Here is a 22718-nt window from a genome sequence, read left to right on the forward strand (position 1 = left end):
GGTTTCCTTCAGAATGGAGAGGTTGGATCTTCTTGCAGTCCATGGGACTCTCAAGAGTCTCCTCCAGCACCAGAATTCAAAAGCATCCATTCTTTGGCGATCAGCCTTCTTTATGGTCCAGAAGACAGGAGTGCCTGGCGTGCTCTGGTCCAGCGGGTCACGAAGAGGCGGACACGACTAAACGACTCAACAACAACAACAATAACAACAACAGGATAAGACCTGAATGTTATTTGGGTGTTATTTTGAACGTGTTCCCGAAACACCAGCTCCTGGATCAAGGTGCCATATTTCATTATATATCTTGGTGAAGCTGCTGCATGTTGAGAGAACTGAATAAGAAAGAGAGAAAAAAGCAACCAGCGACTCTCTGCTCCAACCAACCAGCCACTCTCTCCCTCGACTGTTCCAAAGGGACCCAGGCGTCCTGCCTGTTTCCTCTCGGCGTTCCCTCTAATACAGCAGCTAGCAGGTCTCATTGTGCAAAGAAGAAAAGGGAAGACGTCGGGGGGAGTCGGTTGGGGTTGGGGGGGGAGCGGTTTGGAAAGTTTTTGCTTCTCCGAGGGGCGTGGCCTCTGGCTGCCGGAGGCGGGGCCAAGGCCCGCCCTGCCTATAAGAGCTTCGGAGGGGCCCCTTTACGCTTCCATTCATAAGCTGCGCGCGTGCCTTCCTGCTTCTGTTTGATCTCCAGCCTGTTCCCCAGGGCGGCACCTGCGGCTTCGTCTGCGCTCCCCGCCGCTTTGGCTCCACTTCTCCCCTTCTGCTGCTGCTCTTGGACGCCGCTCGCCGGGGACTTGGCTCTCTGCAGAGTCTCAGGAGCTCGCCTTCCTCCTCTCCTTGGAGTCCCGGCTACATGGCTCTCCGCCTCCTCTTCTCCGGCTTCCTGGCGCTGCTGTGCGCCCCGCGGGTGAGTGCGCAGCGATCGGATTCTCGCGCGTAAAGAGAGCGCGCAGCCGGACCCGCTGGCGAAACGCGCCGTTTCCTACGCGCGAGGAGGGCTGTAGGAGTTAAAGGTGCCTTCGCCTCCCGCTCCCGATGCCCGTTCACGGCGATTTTAGGTGAATCCGAGGAGGACCGGGTGGTTTGCTGCGAATAAAGTAGCCCTTGCGCTCGTGTGGGTACAGACGAGTACTTGGGTATCTATCTGCCCAAGTTTTACTGTTGAGTAGGAGACAGACAGGAGTGTCAACTTGGCCCCGCCGCCGTGGGTGCCGTGCAACGTGCATGGCCCTGGCACCGAAATTTGTGGGTACCCCGGGCCCCTTGATAGAATTTTGCGGGTGCCCGGGGACTCAGGGAGTTGGCACCTATGGAAGGAGACTGGTCCGTTTGCGTGCGCTCTGGAGAAGAAGGCTGCGTTTGGCACGCCAGCCTTCAGGTTGCAAACCCCGAGGTCTCGGGCAAGATGATCATAGTAAAAGGAAGGACGTGTCAGATGCCGGGTTTTTCAAGTTTCTAGTCCACATTGCTGTGTATAGGTGGGAAATGTGTGCAGCCTTTTGGGCCAATCTCTAGATAGGACTTGCCTAAACAAGTGCTATCAAGAAACTTTGGATCTTTATAATAGTTCCTTCTTATTAACTGTATATCCTGCCTTTCTTCCAAGGACCTAAATGTAGTATATATGGCTCCCCCCATTTTATCCTTTCAGCAACTGAGGTTGGTTAGGTTGATGGACCAAGGTCATGTGGGGAGGGCATGGCTGAGTGGCCCGGTCCTCATCCAACACTCTTAATTTAAGCAACTGTGGTTGTTACTAAATCCTTCGGAAATAGAGCAGAACAGAAGGAAGTTGTTTGTTTTTAAAGGAATCTGGTCCTGGGTTGGTAAAGCAAAAGGAACGTGTGTGGAGCACATCTGCTGTTGTCTTCAGAAGTTTTTTATACTGCGTTTAAGACAAAATGTGATTTTTAATTAGGCTGCTTCCTGACAAGGGCTTCATACTGTAAATGGGTTGTTGCCATATCGCAAGTGGGTTGTTTGCAACAGGTTTTTTTTTTTTTGAAAAAGAAGCGCTCAGATTTCAATCCAGATTGAATGAAGAGGTGGGGTGCAGGCTGATGTTTTATTGATGTGCGTACAGAATATGCATTTATCACTTCCCCATCACTGTGCAATTCCAGAGGCAGCTCAGTACACCAGCTTTGGGCACACTTTCGGAAAACGCTGTTTGCACGAGTGATGATAACGGGTGTCTGGTGAGACTAAGATTCTGGTGCAGCAATTGCACAGTGATTAAAAGGGCAAGATCTTGAAATGTCTTCTGTTAGGGGATTTAGAGAATTGTCTGTGCACAGCCCCTTCCCCAAAACTGGGATTTTAATTAGAGTGGATGACGGTGTTCTAAAAAGAGAAGTTTTGGGGTTGAAGTTTGCTTAGATTTGGTTGTTGTGTGTGTGGTAAAGAGAAGAGCAGTTAAATGAATCGGGATCTTTCTTGAATCAAAGCGCCGTTTTGTCTTTGTTGCCTGTGGCCCCCATGAAAACTTGTTGCTGAATCCTTTGTGAACTGGGTTTTTCCTCTCCTAAACTTTTGCCTTTTCAAACCTCCATCCGCCATAGCCAAAAGTTAGGGATGATGGGAGTTCAGCAACAGCCACCACTGTTTGGCCACCACTGTTCTAGACTTTAAAAAAATCTCTAGCTCAGCAATCTGTTTGGGCATATGAGCACATGGATGTTTGTTCTTGTGTGCTGTTGGCATGAAATATTGAGCAGGAGTGATAAGCCCCTCGCCTTGGCTACTCCCCTTCTCTGACCTGGCAACGGGGCCCCCGCCTGGTTGCAGAAGGCATTGACCTGAAGGACAGGAATAAAAAGAGCAGATGTTTTCTTCCACCTAATGATTGCAACTTTCTTGGTCTGGGTTAGGGTGTGTGTGTGTGTGTGTGTGTGTGTGTGTGAGAGAGAGAGAGAGAGAGAGAGAGAGAGAGAGAGAGAGAGAGAGAGAGAGAGATCTGCACATGGAAGTATTGCTTTATTAGTAGATTTCTTGCAGCATTTGTGGCTGTTTGGAGGCACCCCCAGAAGTCCTCTCTGCCCCATAGCATGGACCTTTATTTGGGATCCACAGATCTGGTTGGCCACTGCAAGAACAGGATACTGGATTAGATGCACCCTTGGCCTGATCCAACAGGTCTCTTCTTAGATTTGTTATATAGACATCAGTGCAGTCATGGAATCGGTCAGAAGGATCCCTGGGGGTCATCTAGTCCAACCCCCCCTTGGAATGCAGGAATCTCAGCTAAAGCATCCATGACAGATGGCCATCCAACCTCTGCCTCAAAACCTTCAGGGAAGGAGAGTCCGCCACCTCCCTAGGGAGGCCGTTCCACTGTCTAACAACTCTTGTTTTTACACTTAAATCTTACCCTCTTCCTACCCACCCTGACCTGTGCTCTTTCTTGCCAGGCCATTTGCATTTTAATCTTGCATCGCAATTCCTCCCGTCTCCGCTGGACCAGCATGTAAGCACAGTGTTCTTCTTTTTTGACACACACACACCCTTCTTTACTTTTTTAAAAAAATAAATATTTTTTATTATTTTCCAACACAAATATACAATTCTGTCAAATTTTCACAAATTTGATTCTTTTTAGACTTCCTTCAGCTTCTCTGACAATCATCCATAATTACTTCTCAGTTTACGCATTCCTCTGTTTATATTGCCATTAAACTTCCCTTCCCTTCCACTCCTATTTCTTTTTAACAATATATCTCTGCTTTCACAGTGCTTCTTGAAAACCCACCAGTGTTATTTGCACATCACATGTTTTTCAGATATTCAACAAATTTTCCACACCCTTCTTTACTGTCCTCTTTGTGTGCTTGGTTCTTGCCACGATAAATTAGTCTTTCAGGTGTTTTTGGAACTGTGTGTCGTCGTCCCTCACCCCACCCCATCTTTATTATTCCAAAGTTGACCCTTGGTGTTGAAACCCTTTTTCTGGCAGTGTTTTGGATCATGGTTATTAAATGTAGTTTCAGCCTTTCTGATTCAGGACTTTAAATTGTGCTTTTATATCAAATTTCCTTTTCTGCAGATACTGTAATGTTTTACTGTTGCTAATGCAAATAAAGTTTATTTATCTTCTTGGTGTTGAAAAAAGCAGATTCTGGATTGTGGTTAGAGTGTCCGACTCGGACCAGAGAGCCGGGTTCAAATCTCCACTCATCCATGAAGCTGCCTGGGTGGCCTTGGGCCTGTCACTGTCTCTCAGCATAACCTACTTCTCAGGGCTGTTGTGGGGATTAAATGGAGAGGGCGAGAACAGCGTGTGCCACCTCAGACTCAGACTTGAAGGAACGGTCATAGAATCATAGATTTGGAAGTTACCCCAAAGGATATCAAGTCCAATCCTCTGGAATTCAGGAATGAAGGAGAGATCTAAAATGTACCATGTTGTTGTTTAGTCGTTTAGTCGTGTCCGACTCTTCGTGACCCCATGGACCAGAGAACGCCAGGCACCTCTGTCCTCCACTGCCTCCCGCAGTTTGGTCAAACTCATGCTGGTAACCTCGAAAACACTATCCAACCATCTCGTCCTCTGCCGTCCCCTTCTTCTTGTGCCCTCCATCTTTCCCAACATCAGGGTCTTCTCCAGGGAGTCTTCTCTTCTCATGAGGTGGCCAAAGTACTGGAGCCTCAGCTTCACAATCTGTCCTTCCAGTGAGCACTCAGGGTTGATTTCCTTCAGTATGGAGAGGTTTGATCTTCTTGCAGTCCATGGGACTCTCAAGAGTCTCCTCCAGCACCATAATTCAAAAGCATCAATTCTTCGGCGATCAGCCTTCTTTATGGTCCAGCTCTCACTTCCATACATCACTACTGGGAAAACCATAGCTTTAACTATACGAACCTTTGTTGGCAAGGTGATGTCTCTACTTCTCAAGATGCTGTCTAGGCCTGTCATTGCCCTTCTCCCAAGAAGCAGGCGTCTTTTAATTTCGTGGCTGCTGTCACCATCTGCAGTGATCATTGAGCCCAAGAAAGTAAAATCTCTCACTACCTCCATTTCTTCCCCTTCTATTTGCCAGGAGGTGATGGGACCAGTGGCCATGATCTTCGTTTTTTTGATGTTGAGCTTCAGACCATATTTTGCGCTCTCCTCTTTCACCCTCATTAAAAGGTTCTTTAATTCCTCCTCACTTTCTGCCATCAAGGTTGTGTCATCTGCATATCTGAGGTTGTTGATATTTCTTCCGGCAATCTTAATTCCGGCTAGGGATTCATCCAGCCCAGCCTTTCGCATGATGAATTCTGCATATAAGTTAAATAAGCAGGGAGACAAAATACAGCCTTGTCGTACTCCTTTCCCAATTTTGAACCAATCAGTTGTTCCATATCCAGTTCTAACTGTAGCTTCTTGTCCCAAAAATGTACCATAATAAATAATAAACTCTGGCTGCAATTAAGTTTAGGCTTAGGCTGCATTCATTCTCGTAAACCCTTCCAGGAAAGCATGCACAGTGGTACCTCGGGTTAAGAACTTAATTCATTCCGGAGGTCCGTTCTTAACCTGAAACTGTTCTTAACCTGAAGCACCACTTTAGCTAATGGGGCCTCCCGCTGCTGCTGCTGCTGCTGCGCCGCCACCGTGCAATTTCTGTTCTACACCTGAAGCAAAGTTCTTAACCCGAGGTACTATTTCTGGGTTAGCGGAGTCTGTAACCTGAAGCGTCTGTAACCTGAAGCGTCTGTAACCCAAGGTACCACTGTAAGTCAAACTGCATCCTGCCCAAAGGCCTGGTGGAACAGCTCTGTCTTGCAGACCCTGCGGAAAGATGTCAAGTCCCGCAGGGCCCTGGTCTCTTGTGACAGAGCGTTCCACCAGGCCGGGGCCACAGCCAAAAAGGCCCTGGCTCTAGTCGAGGTCAGTCTAATTTCCACCATGCCGGGGCCGCTTCAGGAAGCATCTGATGGGTGAGCTATCTGGCCATAGATTCAGAGAAGCAGCAGAGCAGCAAATTTGTTTCACGTGGCTGTTTGCAAAAGTGCGAGGGTTTCCTCTCAAAAGTGGGGCAGGTGCTAGGTCTATAAAGTCTTTACAGTTCCTCCAGGAAGCTAGTCTCCTTCCCTCCTGCCGCCAAAACACACAAATATATCTACCTCCAGAGTCGGGAAAGTAGGGTGGAATTTGTGTGAAATGTTCTGTGTGTGTATATGAGAGAGAGAGAGAGAGAGAGAGAGAGAGAGAGAGAGAGAGAGAGAGATGCACAACGGAAATGTCTAAGCAGAGATCAATGGAAGGCCAAGAACCGCTGTTTCCAGAATGGAGGGAAAGTGTGCAGTGTAATTAATGTAGACTGTAATCTAGATTCTGTTGTAAGAGCAGTGGATGCTCGGGTTGCGAATGTGATCCGTGCGGGATGCACGTTCACAAGCTGCAGTGTTCGCAACCGACAGCTGCGCACGTGCAGGTTGCAATTCGGTGCTTCTGCGCATGTGCGATTTAGTGCTTCTGCGCATGCATGAACCTGGAATTAACCCGTTCTGGTACTTCCGGGTTTTGGCAGTTCATAACCCGAAAAAACACAACCTGAAGCATCTGTAACCCGAGGTATGACTGTATATGGTTCGCTACTGTTGTAAAAGGAGGTGGGGGCATAAAGAAAGAGACTGGGAGAGTGACTACAGAGTCCTGCTCTAAATGGGAGTGTCTGGGAATGAGACATTGCTTTCTCTGCAAAAAGAGCTCAGAGGAAGAAAGAGCCCTTGTCTTGCTCAGATGATGTTGATGGGGTGGGGAACATGATGCACGTTTCTGGGCAACATGTTCCCCACAGCCATCTGGTTGGCCAATGTGAGAACAGGATGCCGGAACACTGCGGTCAGAAGCAGCGTATGGGTGGGGAAACGACAAAATGTCCTGCAAAATTTTGCCCCAAAAGATTTTTTTAAAAGTTCAAGAACTTTTGTGTTTGGATTTTTACTTTTTGAAATATGACAGCCCTACTCACCAACAGTTTGTAGAAATCAGCAGGCAATTTTTTGACAGCATGGAGATGAACACTTTCAACTGGTTGTTGTTGTTTAGTTGTTTAGTCGTGTCCGCCTCTTCGTGACCCCCTGGACCAGAGCACGCCAGGCACTCCTGTCCTCCACTGCCTCCCGCAGTTTGGTCAAACTCATGTTCGTAGCTTCGAGAACACTGTCCCACCATCTCGTCCTCTGTCGTCCCCTTCTCCTTGTGCCCTCCATCTTTCCCAACATCAGGGTCTTTTCCAGGGAGTCTTCTCTTCTCATGAGGTGGCCAAAGTCTTGGAGCCTCAGCTTCAGGATCTGTCCTTCCAGTGAGCACTCAGGGCTGATTTCCTTCAGAATGGATCGGTTGGATCTTCTTGCAGTCCATGGGACTCTCAAGAGTCTCCTCCAGCACCAGAATTCAAAAGCATCCATTCTTCGGCGTTCAGCCTTCTTTATGGTCCAGCTCTCACTTCCATACATCACTACTGGGAAAACCATAGCTTGAACTTATATGGACCTTTGTTGGCAAGGTGATGTTGCCAAATCCAGCTGTAGTTCCTGGCACAAGAGCTCAGGGCTGTCTTAAGCATATCCGGCGCCATGGTGCAAATATCTCTCCGTTTTCCAGAGTTGTTGACCTTTCAGGGGGGCGCGCTTTGGTCTGGCTCCTTTACATTGCGTGGTCCAATGTGCGCTTGGCGCTGCACATAACTAAGAGGCACCCAGATTGCAACCCAGATGGCCTCCCACGAAACCTCCCTCTAAGCACCTGGTGCCCCTGAAATGCCCCCGTCCGGGGAAGTCTGCGCCACCGGAGGGCCAGCAAGCAGATCAGGTAGTTTGCCGGCTCTGCCATCCTCGCTCGGCATCAGGATCGCACAGGGCACTTCCCTGCTCCGCTCGCAGACTCCGCAGGGAGTTGCACAGGCAGCGACGCGGCCAGAGAGGGGTGCCCTGCGCCCACCCCCGATCGCGCCCGTCAGGCACCCAGGCAGCCCCGTCAGGAGGGGGATGCGAAGGGGCTTCACTGAGCCAGATGCAGCATGCTCCGATGGGCGGCTGAGAGGAGGGGGGCGGGCTGCCCTGGACACTCAGCCTGTGGCACCCTCCAAAATCTGGCACCCTGGCGCCCCGCGTAACTAATGTCTATGGGTAAGACACCCCTGCAAGAGCTTCTGAAAAGGTTGGCAGCCATAAGCACAGTGGTACCTCTGGTTACAGACACATCAGGTTACAGACTCCACTAACCCATAAATAGTATCTCGGGTTAAGAACTTTGCTTCAGGATGAGAACAGAAATTGTGCAGCAGTGGCACGGTGGCAGCAGGAGGCCCCATTAGCTAAAGTGGTATCTCAGGTTAAGAACAGTTTCAGGTTAAGAACGGACCTCCGGAATGAATTAAGTTCTTAACCTGAGGTACCACTGTACTCTGGGAACTGGCTGCAGCATTGGAGGGGGTTTATGAAGTTTCAGAGGTCAGCAAACTTTTTCAGCAGGGGGCCAGTCCACTGTCTCTCAGACCTTGTGGGGGGCCAGACTGTATTGGGGGTGGGTGATGAACGAATTCCTATGCCCCACAAATAACCCAGAGATGCATTTTAAATAAAAGGACACATTCTACTCATGTAAAAACACACTGATTCCTGGACTGTCGGCGGGCTGGATTAAGAAGGTGATTGGGACGGATCCGGCCCCTGGGCCTTAGTTTGCGTACCCATGAAGTTTGTGGTTTGCGATCATCTGCAGTGCAGCCCCCCACCCTGCCTGGGGGGTTGTGGGCTGAGGCCTCAGGGCAAGCATATTGGGTCCAGAGCATAACTTGGAGGTTGGCTAGCTGACCGTTGCCCAATGTGGACATTTCACTTCCTGCCTGGATAAAAGGCTGTGAGGAAGGAGTAAGGACATTGTTACTGCCACTTACTGCTGAGCTAGGTTCAAGGTTCTTGAACAACTTAGGTCAAGGGCACCTCAGGGATTACCTGAACCCTTACATCCCAGCTCAGATCACTGAGATCTGCTGCAGGCAGTGTTTGAAATTAGCCAGGCTCTAGGCGCATTTTGCACCCGGCTTTGGACCACTTGCGACCAAGTGAAGATTCCTGGGCGTCATAATGGCACCTGATGTCTCCACCATCTGGGGATCATTGGATTTGGACTGTTTTCACACACTAATACCCCACCCTATAGTATTCTGTCGGTTCTATTCTATCTGCACAATCAGAAATGAATTTCTGGAACCTAATTGCGTTTTCTGGGCAGCCTGAGCAAGAAGAGTCACTGTTAAGAAAAAGAGGTTGGAATAATAGGGCAATATATATGTGAAAAGACCCTGATGCTGGGATAGATGGAGGGCGCAAGGAGAAGGGGACGACAGAGGACGAGATGGTGGGACAGTGTTCTCGAAGCTACCAGTGTGAGTTTGACCAAACTGCGGGAGGCAAAACAAAAAAAAATCCTTCCAGTAGCACCTTAAAGACCAACTAAGTTAGTTCTTGGTATGAGCTTTCGTGTGCATGCACACTTCTTCAGATGCGGGAGGCAGTGGAAGACAGGAGTGCCTGGCATGCTCTGGTCCAGGGGATCACGAAGAGTTGGACACGACTAAACAACTAAACAACAACAAATATATGTGGACTATCCCTCGACCAAGTGACTTCTCTTCTTTCAGTTCTCAAAGCTCTTAACCTAGCTCAAGGTTGCCATCTGAACTAGCCAGATGTTTAACTGAGAATCCATCACAGTCAGTCCATTATTTGAAAAGTCTTTAGAGCCGTCTGGCCCCCAAATGGCAATTGGACATTCTGTTTTGGCGACTGCAGCGTTGGTTTAAGGAGCCATTTGGTGCCTAGTTTATATATCCGAGTTTCTAACACCGGCTTCAGGTACGTTGTTGGTCATTCCCCAACTTGGTGAGGCTCATCTGACAATGAGAAACCAAGTCTTCTTTGTCATTGGCCCAGCCCTGTGGGATACTCTGCCAACAGTATGGAATAACTGGACCAACTTTTCTTTTCGACCAAGCCTATGAAGGCAGTTAAGAATTCATCCTTTCATAATGTTTAATTGATGTCTGCATTTAGCCTTTGTATGGTTTTATGTTTCTATCGCTGTAAACTGCTTTGAGATGCACCATATTTTTCCGTGCTTAAGATGAGGTTTTTTATTTATTTAAAAATATGTTAAAAATTGGGGCTCACCTCATACACAGGTAGTGCGGGAGGGGGTGATTGGTTTCAGCTGTGAGCAGGAGAATCTCAGCGTTGAAAGGGTGGGCGATTGGTGGTTGTCACAAGGGCTGTTTGTGATTGGCTGCCGCTGTGGCAATTGGGCAGTTGTTTGGCGGCTGCCGGCGTTGAATGGGCAGACGATTTGTGGCTTCAGCGACGCTCGCGTTTGTCAGTATTTGCGCGTTGGGTGATCGATTTTCGACAGTCCCCCCCAAAACAGCCTAACAACCCTTGGCAGTCTCCCCCTATTTTCTTAATTTTGAGTCCCCCAAAATAGGGGGCGTCTTATACATGGGGGGGGGGTTATACACAGAAAAATATATAACCATCTATATCTATTTATGACGTAAAGGTAGAGGACCCCTGACCATTAAGTCCAGTCGCAGACTGCTCTGTGGTTGCGTTCTCCTCTAACTTTACTGGCCAAGGGAGCTGACGTTTGTCCGCAGACAGTTTTTCCAGGTCATGTGGCCAGCATGACTAAGCCGCTTCTGGCAAACCAGAGCAGCGCACGGAAACGCTGTTTACCTTCCTGCCGGAGCGGTACCTATTTATCTACTTGCACTTTGAGGTGCTTTCGAACTGCTAGGTTGGCAGGAGCAGGGACCGAGCACCGGGAGCTCACCCTGTCGCGGGGATTCGAACCGCCGACCTTCCGATCAGCAAATCCAAGAGGCTCAGTTTAGACCACAGCGCCACGTGCGTCCCTTATTTATGACATAGTGGTATAAAAATATTGGTATCAATAAATGAATAGTTCAGTGGCAGAACATTTGCTGTGCACGATGCAGGAAATCCTAGATTAAATTCTTAGCAGCATTTCCAGGAAGGGCTGTGAAAAGACCCCTAGCAGAAATCTTGCAGAGCCACCGTACAGGGTTATAAAGACCAGGACTAGCCACCTGAGAAACAGTTTCTACCCAAATGCATTTCTAGTTTTAAACGCAGTACTGTATAAGGAATCTCTATAGGAGTATATTGTATTTTAAAATGGGGTTTCAGAGTTTTTAGGGGTTTTTGAATGTCTTATGTAGATTTTTCCATTTCATTGTTCTGTATGGGACAATGACAATAAAGATATTGTATCGTATCGTATCACCAATCAGTGCAGAAAATGCTAATCTGGATGGACCCAATGGTCTGATTCAGTATCAGACAGATAGCCTCCTGTGTTCCTGTAATACAGTGGTGCCTCGCAAGACGAAAATAATCCGTTCCGCGAGTCTCTTCGTCTAGCGGTTTTTTCATCTTGCGAAGCAACCCTATTAGCGGCTTAGCAGATTAGCGCTATTAGCGGCTTAGAAAAAGGGGGGGAGCGGAAAAAATCGCAAGACTTTTTTGTCTTGCGAAGCAAGCCCATAGGGAAATTCGTCTTGCGAAGCGCATCGAAAAACGGAAAACCCTTTCGTCTAGCGGGTTTCTCGTCTTGCAAGGCATTCGTCTTGCGGGGCACCACTGTAGCTGAGAAGGGAGGGGGCTGCAAGGATTCTCCTGCGTTAACTGGTTTCCCCCCACCCTCTCTTTATTGCTCACAGGCTGAGCTGGCTGGCGTCTTTGAACTTCAAGTCCACTCCTTCACCACCACCAGCCTACGGAGCTTCTGCCACGGCGGCCAGCCCTGCCGCCTCTTCTTCCGTGTCTGCCTGAAGCACGCCCAGGCCGTGGTTTCTCCAGAGCCCCCCTGCACCTTTGGGGCAGCCTTGAGCGACATCGTCCCTGCTGACCACAATGCCGTGGCCACCAGCGGGCCTATCCGGGTCCCTTTCCACTTCAAGTGGCCGGTGAGCTCCTTTCCCCCCAGGCCTCAGCTCTGCATGTTCTGAGCCTCTCGGTTTCAAACTCAGGACAGGAAGACGTGCTCTGCACCCCTTTCTCCCAGGGGATCCTGATGAATTTGTTACCTGTGTCCCATATAGTGGGCATTTTCTGTCTGGCACATGCCTTGTTTCTGTACTTTAGTGTGCAGCAAGAAGGTATGGGAAAAGATGTGTTGCGGCATGTCTAGGGGGCTAGGATATCTGTTGGGGGCTGCCGAACCTCAGTTAAGTATTTTTATTGATTTACTTGAATGTGTGGGAATGTTCAGGGTGGCAGGAGAAGATATATTGTTTATTAATCTCCTTCCTAACTTGCTCTAGCAAGTTCCTTTACTTAGCAGAGTTTCCATTCCCCTTTTTACATGCACAGCAGATAGCTGGTTGCAGGCTCGTGTAAGCCCCTCACTATTATTGAATTGTACGTTCCTGGCAAGTTCCCTTGAATCCCTCTTAACAGAATAAAGACACCACAGTCTTATTCATTAGCAGAGCTTACATTCCCCTTTTTACAAGCACAGCAGATAGCTAGTTGCAGGCTCGTGTGAGCCTCTCACTATTATACAATCCGGTCTGTTTCAGATTGAATTGTACGTTCCTGGAAAGTTCCCTGAATCCTTAAAAAAATAAAGACACCACAATCTTATTCAAAGTCCAGGGCAGTCTTTAGCATATGAGCCACCGAAGTGCAAAGATCCACCAGCGCCATCCCTAACCAGAGACGAAACAAGTCCATGGCTCCACTAGTGACTCCGACTGCCGGTTATTTCTCTCCTGGGCTCCTTCTACAGTTGCAGCCTCGGGCTGGAGGCTCCTTCGCCTCGCCTTCGCCTCCCCAACCCACCGCCGGAGCCTCTTGCTGCGGGAAGCTTCCAAGGTTTTAATTAATTTGCAGCAATTAAAGCACGGTTAAGAGAGGAGGCGTGGAACAGCGTGGCAGCTCCCCCACAAAACAAATCTCCAAACAAAAACAGGCGTGGGGTTGCCCTCCCTTCTTCCCATATTTCTTTTCTTAGCGGGTTGGAAACGGTTCGCCGGATGATTTTTCTTTCGATCCCACAAACTTGAGGGGGAAAAGCAGAGAGTGCCACTGATGGCGTGGCGTGTCTTTGGTAAATGAGCGCACAAAATTGAAAGTCCTTTAGTGAAACAGTAGGTATACATTTTGGTAATACCTAGGTATATTATTATTTCATAACTGGTGGGTAGTTAAGAGCTTAGGTGGCTTCAGCTGCAGGCCCCTGGCACCCCCCAGAATTCGGAGTCTGGGTGTCCCACACCCGTGGGTAAAGACAGCCCTGTCAAAGTCAATCAAAGAAGTTTACTTACATCAGTTCACAGTTGGATCCCTGAAGGCAGACTTAGTTACTGATACAATCATACCTCCAATTGAATGTGCTTTGGGTTGAGCGCGTTCGAGTTGAGCTCCGCGGCAACCCGGAAGTAACGAAGCGCGTAACATCCGGGTTTTGCCGCTCGCGTATGCGCATACACTCAAAATGACGTCACGCTCATGCGTGGAAGCGGCAAAACGCAAGAAGATCCAACCTCTCCATTCTGAAGGAAATCAGCCCTGAGTGCTCCCTGGAAGGACAGATCCTGAAGCTGAGGCTCCAAGACTTTGGCCACCTCATGAGAAGAGAAGACTCCCAGAAAAGACCCTGATGTTGGGAAAGATGGAAGGCCCAAGGAGAAGAGGACGACAGAGGACGAGATGGTGGGACAGTGTTCTCGAAGCTACCAGCATGAGTTTGACCAAATTGCGGGAGGCAGTGGAAGACAGGAAGGCCTGGCATGCTCTGGTCCAGGGGGTCACGAAGAGGCGGACACCACTAAATGACTAAACACCAACAAAACCAAAAGAGTACCTTTTCTGGGATGCCACCTGTTGCAATAATGTGTGCACATTATCAAAAGACAAGTAAATACTTCTCTTTTTTTTCCTTTTTGCCAGTATCGTTTATCCACATGCAACAAATTTGACCAGGACTTCTTTAAAGAAGTGATACCCTTGTTAAGACTGCCGGCCCTGCCATTAGGCAGGATGAGGCAAGTGCCTCAGGCTGTTGATTTTGGGTGTCATGACAGCCAACTGTTAAGTTAATATTATTATCATCATATATTATTTTACTGCCAGGGAAGAGGGGAAGCAGTTATGAGATTTTCTGCTTCAGGTGCTAAAATAAATTAGTCAGCTTTTGGGTATTAGGTACCTTGACTTGGAGTGGAGCCGGGGGGGTGGGGGTGGCATTTGCTGCTCTGCCTCCCTCAATATTATTATTATTATTATTACTACTACTACCGTATTTTTCCATGTATAAGACACCTCCTATTTGGGGGGAGTCAAAATTAAGAAAATACACTATCCGTGTATAAGACAACCCCTTATTTTAAACTTCAAAAATTTAGGAAAAAATATAGTCTTATACATGGAAAAATATGGTTCTTCTTCTTCTTTTGCGTGTGTGCAGCCCAGCTTAATAAGAATTTATTTGCTGTTTTTCCTCACTTAGTTAAGGGAAAACAGATAACACAATACACAATTTTAATATTTGAGTGTAACCCTAAAGGTGTTTCCCCGCCAACTTGTTCCCTCACAGATCTTGTTCTGAGGAGAAAACGAGAGAAATTTTCTTTTTTTCTTCTTTTACAATTTTGGTCTATGTGGTGTTGGGAAGGCAGCCATTTATATTTATTTTTGGATCCAAGCATGTTCTGCTGAATCGAATTGTCATGTTTTTTATTAAGTATTAAGACACACTCTGGGAGTTTGAATGAAGGCTGCTGTAGAAAACAACAAGAGGAGACTGAGGAGAAATTGTGAGGGAAATATTGGACTGAGGTGGGGACAGTCTAGCCACCATTTGGAGCCAACAGAGGTCTACAAACACACAGCCAGCTCTTTATTTTTATTTTAATGTGTGTGTCACCCCATAAACAACTCTGACTCCATTTTAGCCAGTAGACGGAAAACCGCCCAGCAGCTTTTAGGCCACCATGTTCACCCTCAGGCCTTTCTCTCTTTTTAAAAAATAATATATTTTATTAATTTTAACATATAAATTATAAAATGTACCACAAAACATATCACTTATACAATCTTTTTGGGCTTCCATCAGCACCTCTGATGATCCACAGTTTTCACCACTTCTTAGGCATTTCTTAACTTTATATTGCCTTTACATCTCTTGACAAATCATCCTCCATTTTTGCAATACTTCCAATAATACTCCTCACAAAACTTCTTGCAAACCTACAAACGTCGTCTGAGCTTCACAATTACTTTTCAAATGGTTCGTAAATTGACTCCAGTCTTCCGTGAATTTCTGGTCTCGCCGGTTTCGAATCCTTCCTGTTAGTTTATCTAATTCTGCATAGTCCATTAACTTCATCCTCCATTCTTCAATTGTCGGTAATTCTTCTTGCTTCCATTTTTGGGCCAATAATATTCTTGCTGCTGTTACTGCATATAAAAAGAGCTTATATTGTTTTCTGTTTATATCATTCCCCACAATGCCCAATAGAAATGCTTCTGGTTTCTTTATAAATGTATATTTCAACATTTTTTTCAGCTCATTATATATCATCTCCCAGAAGGATTTCACCTTTTTACGTTCCCACCACATGTGATAAAATGTTCCCTCTTTTTCTTTACATTTCCTACATTTATTACTAACTTTATACATTTTCAGAGGCCTTTCTCTTGGAGCAAGGCCAGATTGACACACGACTCTCCCTTCCTTCCTTCCTTCCTTCCTTCCTTCCTTCCTTCCTTCCTTCCTTCCTTCCTTCCTTCCTTCCTTCCTTCCTTCTTTCTTTTTCCAAATCCTTTATTATTTTATTCACATACTATACATTCTTTACAACAAACTACTCCAAAATATACAGACAGCTCCAAAATAAAATCATACATAACAAAACCATAAGTCTCATGTTTTCATTTACACTGATCTCTTCTCTGATACTTTTATTTGATATTTCTTGCTGCTTTCTTTATAGAAATCTTTATGAAAATTTAAATCTCTTAAATCTTATACCAATCTTTAACAATTAATCCCTTCACCCTCCTCACAGCCCAGTACTTCCCTCCAGCCGTGTGGGATCTTCTTTACCTACTATTATTTTTGTTATTGTTGCGTTATCCACTTTATTTGTTATTCCAACCTTAATATATTATTATCCTATCTCCTTGCGACTTTTAAACTTTTGCATATTAATTTTTAATCTCCAGCACCGACTTTTTTCATGTATTCCTTAACGCTTTCCCGCTCTTTATTAATTTTTTGATTAGAGTAGCCTCTAATTGATGCTGTTAATTTTGCCATCTCCGCAAATTCAAGAAATTTGGTTCTCCATTCTAATAATTCTGGTATTTGATCCAGTTTTTTGCCACTACAATTCTGGCTGCCGCGGTTGCGTAAAGGAATACATTCCTTTTATCCTTAGGGATGTCACTCGATACTAAACCCAGCAAAAATGCCTCAAGTTTGGGCCAGCAGTTGAGGTTGTGTTCCAAAAGGCTGGTGATTCTTTCACAAAAATGCCAAAACAATAGCCCCAGATGGTTATCTCCTCCTTGTGGCTAAATGAATTTCGTTCTATTTTACACAAGGCTCCAATTAGAAAAAAATAATAATCTCAAGTTCTGGAAAGGCAAGAGTGCGGGTGGCGCTGGGACTCGGCCATTTTCCTCAAAAAATCCTGTTCACATAACTGTTCCCTTCTGGTCGGTAGAAGCAGACCAAGTGACATATGTGCTAAAAAATTTAGCAGATGCTGTATTTTAGTTTTGACTTTAGCTCAAAAAAGATGTTAGATTATTTTTGTATGCCACTATAGCGGCAAGACTGCTACTAGCTAAAAACTGGAAATTTCAAGAAATACCAACAGTAGAAGAATGGCAGGTGAAGGTGTTGGACTTTTTGCTGGCCGACCTGATTGGAAGAATCCGCGACCAGAAAAGAGTATCAAGAAGATTGGAAGAAATTCAAAGATTATTTAGCCAAATGTTGTAATGTTATATAATTAGAAGTCACTTGAAAGTATCAAATAGGTTTAGGATTAGAATAAGAATGAATTGTAAAGCATTATGGATTTAGATTATTAAGAAAAGAGAAGAAGATAGTAAATCGAAGGAGTTGATTTTATTAGAATTAGCTTTTCTTCTTCCCCCTCTTCAGTTTTACTTCAAAAGTAGTTTTTTGTGGGAGGTAAGGCTGCTGTTCAAACATGGAGAAGGCGTATAACCCAGTCTCACAGTCAAAATAAATTAAAGCAATTCTTTAAAAAGGTAGTGAAAAAAGACTCTTCTTAAAAACCTAAAAACTCCCTTAAAACGGTCAAGTCTTCAAAAAAGTTATATGATCTAAGAAGGTCTTTAAAAGAATCCTTCTGAAAGAATTTAAAAATTATAATGTAGCACCTTAGAGACCAACTGAGTATATAATACAACGCTTTTGAAGCCTTGATTCTTTAAAGGGAGTTTTTAGGTTTTTAAGAAGAGTCTTTTTAACTACCTTTTTAAAGAATTGTTTTAATTTGTTTTGACTACGGCAGACCCAACATGGCTACCCACTTGAATCTCACAGGCTTCATTAAAGTGGTTTGGACCCTGTTCAACATATTTTAAAAAGGGAGCAGATTTTATGATGACTGATGGTGTGTGGATTTTTTTTTGAGAGAGAAAGTGTGTGTGTGTGTATGTGTGTGTGTTATTTTTATTATTTTTTTGAGTTTTATTAACGTTATTGTGTTACATCGGTAAACATTATCATATTACATCACAAGGCTTATTATAATATAATTTTCAGCATGTATACAAAGTTTATATACAAGGTTTAGATACCTAAAGAAAAGAAACAAGGACAAAAAACTATTCCAAAATCATACATGTGCCAACACTTTGGACTTCCTGTCTATCCCGTTGTATATTCCTTTTTTACAAATGAATGTACTCTTATGATTGTATATTTCTTTACATTTTATCTAATCCATTCCTATATCAGTATGTACCCTTGGTCTTATTTCTCAGCTCAGTCAATCAAATGTGTGTGTGTGTGTGTTTAACGAATGTTTTAAAGGATTTTTCTTCTGTTGTGTGCTGCCACAAATGTGCGTACAGGTTTAAACGGTGGGATATAAATGTTTAAATTAAGGGAACTTGAGCTTCTCCCATGTTCCATATGCTTGGGGGCTATTCTAAACTTGGAATTGGTTTTTTTTTGCCAAATTTAACCCCCCCCCCATGAGTAATGAAAACTGGCAGCTTTTTATAGTAGAAAAAACATCTGCTGTATTTCCTCAAGTCTCTCACTTGTCTTTTCTCTTTTCCCTTCTCTCCCAGGGCACCTTTTCCCTCATTATTGAGTCTTGGAGGGCAGACTCAGGAGAGCCATCGACAGGTAAGTTAAAAAAAAAAAGTTACAGTATATGGTGAAAATATTCAAAGTGCTGCACATTCATAAGTCCAAACAACAATCCTGTAAAGTAGGCCAATAGCACACCCAGAGCAATAAGAGAGAGATGAAACAATGACCAAAAAATACGCTAAGGGGGCAGGAACATAGCTGTCAACTTTTCCCTTTTCTTGCGAGGAATCCTATTCGGAATAAGGGAATTTCCCTTTAAAAAAGGGAAACGTTGACAGCTATGGGCAGGAATAGGAAAGTTATCGTGTGAGAGATATAGAAAGCGCTACATTCCTTTTTTGTTTGTTTGTTTGTTTCCATTGAGTTTATTTACAACACATAAACATACACACTTGTCAAACTAAACTTGGAAATAATAGTACAGAATCAAAGGAAAAGCAAACAACAACAAAACGCACACACACAAATACAAATACAGTGGTACCTCGGGTTAAGAACTTAATTCGTTCTGGAGGTCCGTTCTTAACCTGAAACTGTTCTTAACCTGAAGCAACACTTTAGCTAATGGGGCCTCCTGCTGCCGCCGTGCGATTTCTGTTCTCATCCTGAAGCAAAGTTCTTAACCTGAAGCACTATTTCTGGGTTAGCGGAGTCTGTAACCTGAAGCGTATGTAACCCGAGGTACCACTGTAAGACATGATAACGTACAAAAACTTATACAAAACAAATAATAATATATATGTACCATAATAAAAAAATTCCTTCCAGTAGCACCTTAGAGACCAACTAAGTTAGTTATTGGTATGAGCTTTCGTGTATGTGCACGAAATATCTGAAGAAGGTATCTGAAGAAGTGTGCATGCACACGAAAGCTCATACCAAGAACTAACTTAGTTGGTCTCTAAGGTGCTACTGGAAGGAATTTTTAAATTTTGTTTCAACGACAGCAGACCAACATAGCTACCTACCTGTAACGAGATATATGTACCATATTTCAGTTCTTCTTTTCTTCTAATTGACTTCCTTCATCCTCAACATGATTCTTTTTTTGTTTTTGGTAAACGGTCTCCTTTTTAGAATAATAAATTATTATTATTATTATGATTATTATTATTTATTACCCCGACTATCTGGCTGGGTTTCACCAGCCACTCTGGGCAGCTTCCAACAAAATATTAAAATACAATAGACAGTTAAACATTTAAAGCTTCCCTAAACAGGACTACATTCCTCTTTTCTTTTCTTTTGCATATAATTTTATTGATTTTCAAATTTTAACAATTATATAGAACCATAACATAACAATCATTATCTCATTTGCTCTGCCGAGAATACGACTTCCCTCTGTCCTTTTTCTGGTTTCCTTCTGTTACCTTTTATTTTGCACATTTGTAACATCTCCATCCTATATTTATCTTAACTTGCCTTAACACTCTTTTATCTTAAATAGAATGTTAATTCTTCTCACGAAGTGAGCCTTATCTTAGAAAGCATTACATTCCTTATTCCTAATAAGTTTTGAGGTAAAATTGTTCCTTTAAAAATGTGAACCGAAAAGGCTTATGAATTATCCTTAAAACTTCATATACCGTATTTTTCACTCTATAAGACGCACCAGACCACAAGACGCACCTAGTTTTTGGAGGAGGAAAACAAGAAAAAAATATTCTGAATCTCAAAAGCCAGAACAGCAAGAGGGATCACTGCGCAGCGAAAGCAGGAATCCCTCTTGCTGTTCTGTCTTCTGGGATAACAGTGCAGCCTGCATTCGCTCCATAAGACGCACGCACATTTCCCCATCCTTTTTAGGAAGGGAAAAAGTGAGTCTTATAGAGCAAAAAATACGGTATATATATTTTGTATCGAAGGTCTTAAATGTTTGTGGGTTTTCATTTTTGAGTCATTTTTGAGTCATTGAGTCATTAATCGGTTCCAGACTTTTAAAAACAACCCTTAATACAGCAATTGAACATGAATTTTGCTATCTAAAGAGACCATTGATCCATAAAATGAAAGCAGGAATCAATGTATTGTACTCTAAAAAAAATAAATCAGTATTTTAGATGATAAAAATTATAAAAGTTATTATTATTTCTTACCTGCACTTGGATGGGGGGCTTTTATCCATTTCCACAGTCACACAATCAGTCAATCATTAGCTGAACTGGGCTCCACACAGTCACAAAAACAAACGAACTGAAAAAGCCCCAAAACACAAAACGCAAAACAAATAGCAAAAACAAAATAGCAAAACAATAACAAATACAGTGGTACCTCGCAAGACGAAATTAATTCGTTCTGCGAGTTTTTTCGTCTTGCGAATTTTTCGTCTTGCGAAGCACGGATTCCCATAGGAATGCATTGCAACCAAATTCCCATAGGAATGCATTGAAACTTGCAATACGTTTTCGTCTTGCAAAGCAAGCCCATAGGGAAATTCGCCTTGCGAAGCAACTCAAAAAACGAAAAACTCTTTCGTCTTGCGAGTTTTTCGTCTTACGAGGCATTCGTCTTGCGAGGTACCACTGTAGCAGAAACAAAAGCACCCAATATAAGCTCCAAATATCACTACAGAACACTGCAATCGGAAACGGAAGGCTTGAATTACAATGGGGGGGGGGGCGCAAATTAGAAGCACAACAGGAAACACAAGGGGATGCAAAACGGAGCATGTTTGGCTTCCGAAAAAATGTTCGAAAACCGGAACATTTACTTCCGGTTTTGGAGCGTTTGGGTTCCAAGTTGTTCGTGAACTAAGCTGTTCAAAAACTGAAGTACCACTGTATTTAAAGATGTCAACTCACCTCTCAGTCTCTCTTTCCTTCTCTAATAATGTATGATGATGAAGAATATGAAATACGGATAGTGTAATACTGGGAATAAAAGTTCTGTTTTCTCCCCAGTAGCCTCCTCCTGTTACAGGCAGGAGTGGAGGTGTTAAAGCTTTTTTTCTTTTATAAATGTTATTTTATGTTTAATTGTCTCATATATGTATTTTAACAAAAAAAACAAACCCACCCCACAGTCTTTACATGATCGATCCATATTTTCTTCGACTTCCCTACCTGCCCTTCTGTGTTTCCTTATTTTGTATCTTTTTGCCAGTACAGAACAATTTTTATCTAATTAATAACTTCCCATTCCCATCTTTTACTGCCCGAGTTTATGTCAGTCCTGCTGAAAAAGAAGTGGTTCTCTAAAGGTCTCAGAGAGAGCTCATACAAACATGAGAAATGAACCAGGCAGCTCCTAGTTAGCTGATCTATGGATGAAAGGTAGTATACATATTTAATAAATAATAATCAAAACGGAGAAGAAACACAGATGCTTGAAATGAGGCTTATTCCAAGCCTGAATTGTCTGAAAATAAGTTCTTCCTGAGGTGTAAAAAAAAAAAAGTAATTAAAAAGTGGGATGCTGTAGGGAATTCTATTGCTATTGTTCCTTCACTTTCTTTACATTTCCAACACTTATTATCAGACAGGTGGTATATTTTTGCAAGTTTGTCTGGGGTCATATACCATCTGTATATCATTTTCATTACATTTTCTTTCAAAGCATTACATGCAGTGAAATTCAACCCAGTAGTCCATAACCTTTCCCAGTCCTCAAACGTGATATTATACCCAATGTCCTGTGCCCACCTTATCATAGCCGACTTTACTGTTTCATCTTGTGTGTTCCACTTTAACAGCAAGTTGTACATTCTTGAAAGTACCTTAGTCTTAGGCTCTAACAATTCCGTTTCCAACTTCGATTTCTCCACCTGGAACCCTAACTTTTTGTCAAGTTTAAAAACTTCCTTAATCTGAGCATAATGTAACCAATCTCGCACTTTATCTCTCATTTTCTCCATACTCTGCAGTTTCCAATTGTCTCCATCTTTTTCTAATATTTCCCAATACTTTGGCCAATTGGCCTCCATATTGGGTATTTTTCGGGCCTTAGCTTCCAATGGTGAAAGCCACCTTGGAGTTTTATTTTCCAATAAGTCTTTATATTTTGTCCAGACATTAAACACTGCTTTTCTGACAATATGATTCTTGAAAACCTTGTTAATCTTAACCTTGTCATACCATAGATATGCATGCCAACCAAAGGCATTGTTAAAACCTTCCAAGTCCAATACATCAGTGTCTTCAAGAAGTAGCCAGTCTTTTAACCAGCAGAAAGCTGCTGATTCATAGTACAGCCTTAAGTCTGGCAGGGCAAAGCCCCCACTTTCTTTCGCATCTCACCTTGTGGTAATAATAATAATAATTTTTATTTATACCCTGCCCTCCCCAGCCAAGGCCGGGCTCAGGGCGGCTAACAAGCAATAATAAAAACAAGTTGAATGAAT

General features: G+C 44.0%; 1 protein-coding gene across 2 annotated transcripts in view; it reads left to right on the forward strand.

Moving 5' to 3' along the window:
- The first annotated feature begins 598 nt into the window (after positions 1-598).
- The window catches only part of DLL3 (delta like canonical Notch ligand 3), a 156301-nt gene continuing 134181 nt past the window's right edge, over positions 599-22718 (forward strand). The window contains exons 1-3 of one of the 2 annotated variants that reach the window (XM_081922099.1): positions 599-907; positions 11730-11975; positions 18352-18409. In XM_081922099.1, the coding sequence (XP_081778225.1) occupies positions 854-907; positions 11730-11975; positions 18352-18409 (358 nt within the window). In that variant the 5' untranslated portion in view covers positions 599-853. Of the gene's footprint in view, positions 908-11729; positions 11976-17475; positions 17667-18351; positions 18410-22718 lie in introns of those variants that run through there. The other variant, XM_081922100.1, reaches the window with a different exon arrangement.

The sequence above is a fragment of the Podarcis melisellensis genome (assembly GCF_964234715.1).
Source record: "Podarcis melisellensis genome assembly, chromosome: 8".
Taxonomy (NCBI): domain Eukaryota; kingdom Metazoa; phylum Chordata; class Lepidosauria; order Squamata; family Lacertidae; genus Podarcis; species Podarcis melisellensis.